Raw genomic sequence first — 4,255 nt, 5'->3', positions numbered from 1 at the left:
ATTTGTAATAGCTTGATATTGCGAAGATTGTTCATGTGATGACTAAAAGGAAATATTTAATACAAGTTATGTTATTTGGAGTAATCAAGTCGTCAACTTCAAAGAATGTAATGTGGTCTTGATTTTTAACGTGGCGCATAGATACATGACCTAATATTATTAAAGCAATGAACGATGGACCCACTGCGGTTACGGTGATATGAATACATTGGGCAAGGTGCCAAATTGAATGAGCTGCCGAAGGCAGTCATGATAAATTTGGCACCTTGATCAATGTATTCATATCACCGTAACTGCAGTGGGTCCATCGTTCAATGCTTATATTTCCATTGTCTAATGTATTCTTTTCATGAAGTTTCCGATTGATAAATTATATTTCAAAAATAAAAATAAGGCCTCAACAGCAGCCATATAGCTCAGGAATGTGACCACGTGACCCACTGCAGTTTACTCGAATTTGAATGCATTTCTCGTCAAAGGGTTCACTGTGACAAATACAGTGAGAGTGGAAATATTAGTTATTAACCTGTGCTATGAGTTCATATCGTTTTTCCGAACTCGTTATAAGAATCCGGAAATAGTACTGCTGTATAATGACGGTTGATTCAACGCATTATAGCGTTTTCTTAAGTACTACTTTGCTTCCCTGTCTGTAATTGCAGGGCAAACCCAATTCTGAATGAATGATAACAAATGTGTGACTGAAAGTGATTTATCTGCTCTCAGGTTTTAAGGAACAGCGTTTCTCCAACCATTATGAAGTATGTTACTCAGAGTGGTTATATCAGCAGCATAGGTACTGTCACTAGCTCTGTTTATATTTTCTTCAGGATCAATACGGTGATCATACAATTCTACATCGTAAACCTTGTTCCAGTTCATGGTGTGTGTACGTTTATTAAATTTTACCCATTCTGTGTATCTGAAATCAGTTGTCTTGATGGTGTACCCCATGGCATTGATGCCATTGGTGGTTGCAGAATTCTGGGAGAAAGCTGCATCTTTCCAAGCTCTAGTTGGATCGGATATCAATGGAATGAAACTTGTACCTTCAGTACAGACTGCGACAAGTGATGAATCGGTTGGACATTGAGCAATTTGGTTCAGGCTAGCTGCTTCGACAATTGAAGGGAAAAGATCTACGAATTCCACCAGCCTTTCAGAAACTACACCGGCATCAGTGTCTCCAGGAACACGGAGCATAAGCGGAGCCTTCACGGCATCTTCAAAATTAGTTTTCTTACACCATTCGCCATGTTCGCCCAAACTAAAACCATGATCTCCCCAAAAGGCTATTATTGTATCATTCTCCAAGCCAAGTCGCTCCAGTTCATCCAGTACGCGTCCTACCTGGGCGTCCACGTAAGAGATCGTCGCGTAGTAGGCCCGTCGAAGCTCCAATGTTTTGGCATCTGGTAGAGTAGTATTGATGGCACCAGTTCCTGTGATATCATCATAATTTAACAATTCTGAGTAAACCTCCCAAGCTGCATCAGGCATATCTACGGGAGCATATGGGTTATCTGGAAGACTGACATCTACTTCAGGATACCAATTCAGATAATCTTCGGGAAACACGAACGGCAGATGGGGTTTATAAAATCCAAGCGACAAGAAAAATGGCTGAACTCCAGATAAAGCATCGGTCGACATATCAGCAAGCTTGATAATAGCTTCGTCTGCTAGTTGAGTGTCCGGAAGAGGTTGAGCAAGTTCTTCAGCTGCAGTAACAGACTGCCAGCTGTCATCTATGACCCATTTACGTTTGTTAGGTGCATGGAAGTAAGTATCTGACCAAGATGGAGGGTCATCAAAACCAGAAGCTGATCCAGGATGGAACAGTTTTCCAAGTCCAGCAGTACGATAACCGTTGTCTTTAAAGTATTGGGGTATGGTTGAAAAATCACCACCACCATCAGTTCTCCAGTATGTGTCCAGATCATATACAAGAGTTGTGTCTGGTCTTCTGCTTGTCAAAGCTGACGTACGACTTGGCCCACAAACACTTTGTTGAACATAAGCTGATTTCAATACCAAACTTTTAGCTGCCAATTTATCCAGGTTGGGAGTTTTAACGATAGTATCGGACCCTTTAAACGCCGGCAACTCTGGTCTCAAATCATCAGCAACGATAAATAACACATTCTTTTGAGTAGCTGCGCTGCAATCACTAACTGTTGCAGCAGTCACGAATAAGATTGACAAAAATACCTTGATTCTAGCCATTGTGAAACGATGTTGTTTGTCAGAAGGACAAAACAGATGTGCTATAGGATATTTGTGAAACCGGACGTATGGCTGGATAAATCGATATCATTTTATTAATATCCTTTTCAATTATTCAAATGATTTCATCCCAACAAATATATAACCTATTAAAGGGACAGTCTGATATTTTTTAGTGCGTCGAAATTTTTTTTTCTTCTAAACTTTCCGAAATTTGTACACTAAAATGACGAAATGTGTACATATACAGTTTGACTAACTACATATTTTGCTTGCACTGATGAGTCATTTCTACAATGCGTTTTAACAGGGCAGTTTGCAAACCTTTCGTTATTATAAACGTTGTAATAATAAGAAATCCAAACGATTCGAACCACCAATCGAAATATATTAGTAGCAGCGGAACTTTTCTTTCATATTAGGAAGTATATCAATCATAAGCGAACAAGTATTTCAGAATGAAAGTGGTATCAGGTATTAATAGGGGTAAGCATAACCTGTAAGGTATATGTGTTTCGACTTCTAAAATATGTTATTTACATGATAGAATTGAATTTGTTTTCAAGGGATGATTTAAAACGGAGTGTATTAATTGTCAATTAAACGGTATATAGGTTTTGGTGTTGGGTTTTGTAATGGTTAGATAGTTTTAGTTGAATTCTGCAGAATAAGACGCAGATACATCTCTCTACAATTTGCAATTTGCTTTAATCTGCTTTCCACAATCAACCAAAAACACGACTTTAAATATTTTAAAAAAACATAGTTGTGGCCGTTTAATGGTCGTAGTATAGTTGTTCAAATTTGATGATATAGTGTTGTTGGTTTGGTTGTTGATACTTCGTGAAATCTGGTCAGGTCCGGGCTTGTGTTTATCATTGAATCTATGATTCCCGTTCTGAACGTTTTAACACCTGTCCTGATATGATTTTATATTGTTTATATTACATTTTTACAGTTTTTGACAATAATTTGATCAGTGTTTTCCAATTAATATCGAGTGAAGAGAATCAAATAGGGTGTTGAACTTAATTTTCTCATTAATAGTTCCATACCATTATCTCTCTTACAGCAGCTAAATGTATCACACAAAATGATCTGTTAATATTTGAAATAGATATGTTGTTTTTTCTGATGAGTTAAAGAAAAAAAATACGACTTAATTAGTTTATAACTTCGGTATTCTAATTTTCTAGCATTTCTTTAATTAAAGGGACAGATGCGTCATTTTTTTGACCAATCGTATCTTAGTCTCAGAAACGGGATTTTTTAGCTTAGCCAATCAGTAATTGTGTCCACAGTTCACCGTCGAAATTTAAGCTTTCAAATGCATTTGTGTCCAGAATTATCCGCGTTTGTAAGTTAAAAAGACGAGTCGTCTCTACTTAAGATACTGCCATATACAAAAATAAAAAGACATGAAATGAAATTCCCATACATTTCTATACATCAGAAGACTTTTGCTTGGGGGGGGGGGGGGGGAGAGGGGAACCAATCCCCTGTATTCCCACTGGTGCATCCAATCATCATTGCCACCATCATTGTACAAATATAGCCATTAAGGGTTATCTCATCGTACGATTAGGTAATGTTAAACGATATTTTTTCTATATTATTTGATTATAATCTAGGATATTTGCACCTGTTTGAGAGTAAAAACAACTATATAAACAATATCAATTATCGCCATCTGGTCTTCTCTCAACGATGGACGTATATACACTGGCAGAGCTGATAAACACGACTGACAACCAGATACATTCATTATAATAATTATTATACCTCGGACTGCTAGCATCAGATTGAATCCGTATAGCCTTGACTCACGAATTTTTAACTTGGTCGAAGGTGTTGCATTTCACATGCGATCTTGACGATAAGCTTTTTTCCCAAATCCAAAAAAAGTGTGTTGACACCATAGAGTTATATAATAAGAACAAGTTTCTATTTATAACTCTATGGTTGACACTGCACATTTCTCCAATATTTTTGGGTGTCAAATTAAGCAAACTATTCGATTAATTGGATT

At 37.2% G+C, this 4,255-nt stretch overlaps 1 protein-coding gene across 1 annotated transcript; it reads right to left on the bottom strand.

The window, feature by feature from the left end:
• Nucleotides 1–729: 729 nt before the first annotated feature.
• LOTGIDRAFT_123341 (hypothetical protein) lies at nt 730–2,226 on the bottom strand (the record flags this gene model as incomplete). The annotated part of the gene is made up of 1 exon (XM_009060635.1): nt 730–2,226. One exon carries the CDS (start codon nt 2,224–2,226, stop codon nt 730–732), a length of 1,497 nt encoding a protein of 498 aa, XP_009058883.1.
• Between the last annotated feature and the right edge of the window lie 2,029 nt (nt 2,227–4,255).

Source organism: Lottia gigantea (assembly GCF_000327385.1).
Source record: "Lottia gigantea unplaced genomic scaffold LOTGIsca_43, whole genome shotgun sequence".
NCBI lineage: Eukaryota > Metazoa > Mollusca > Gastropoda > Lottiidae > Lottia > Lottia gigantea.
The sequence above is the reverse complement of the archived record's forward strand: the minus strand, read 5'-3'. Positions and strand labels throughout refer to the sequence as shown.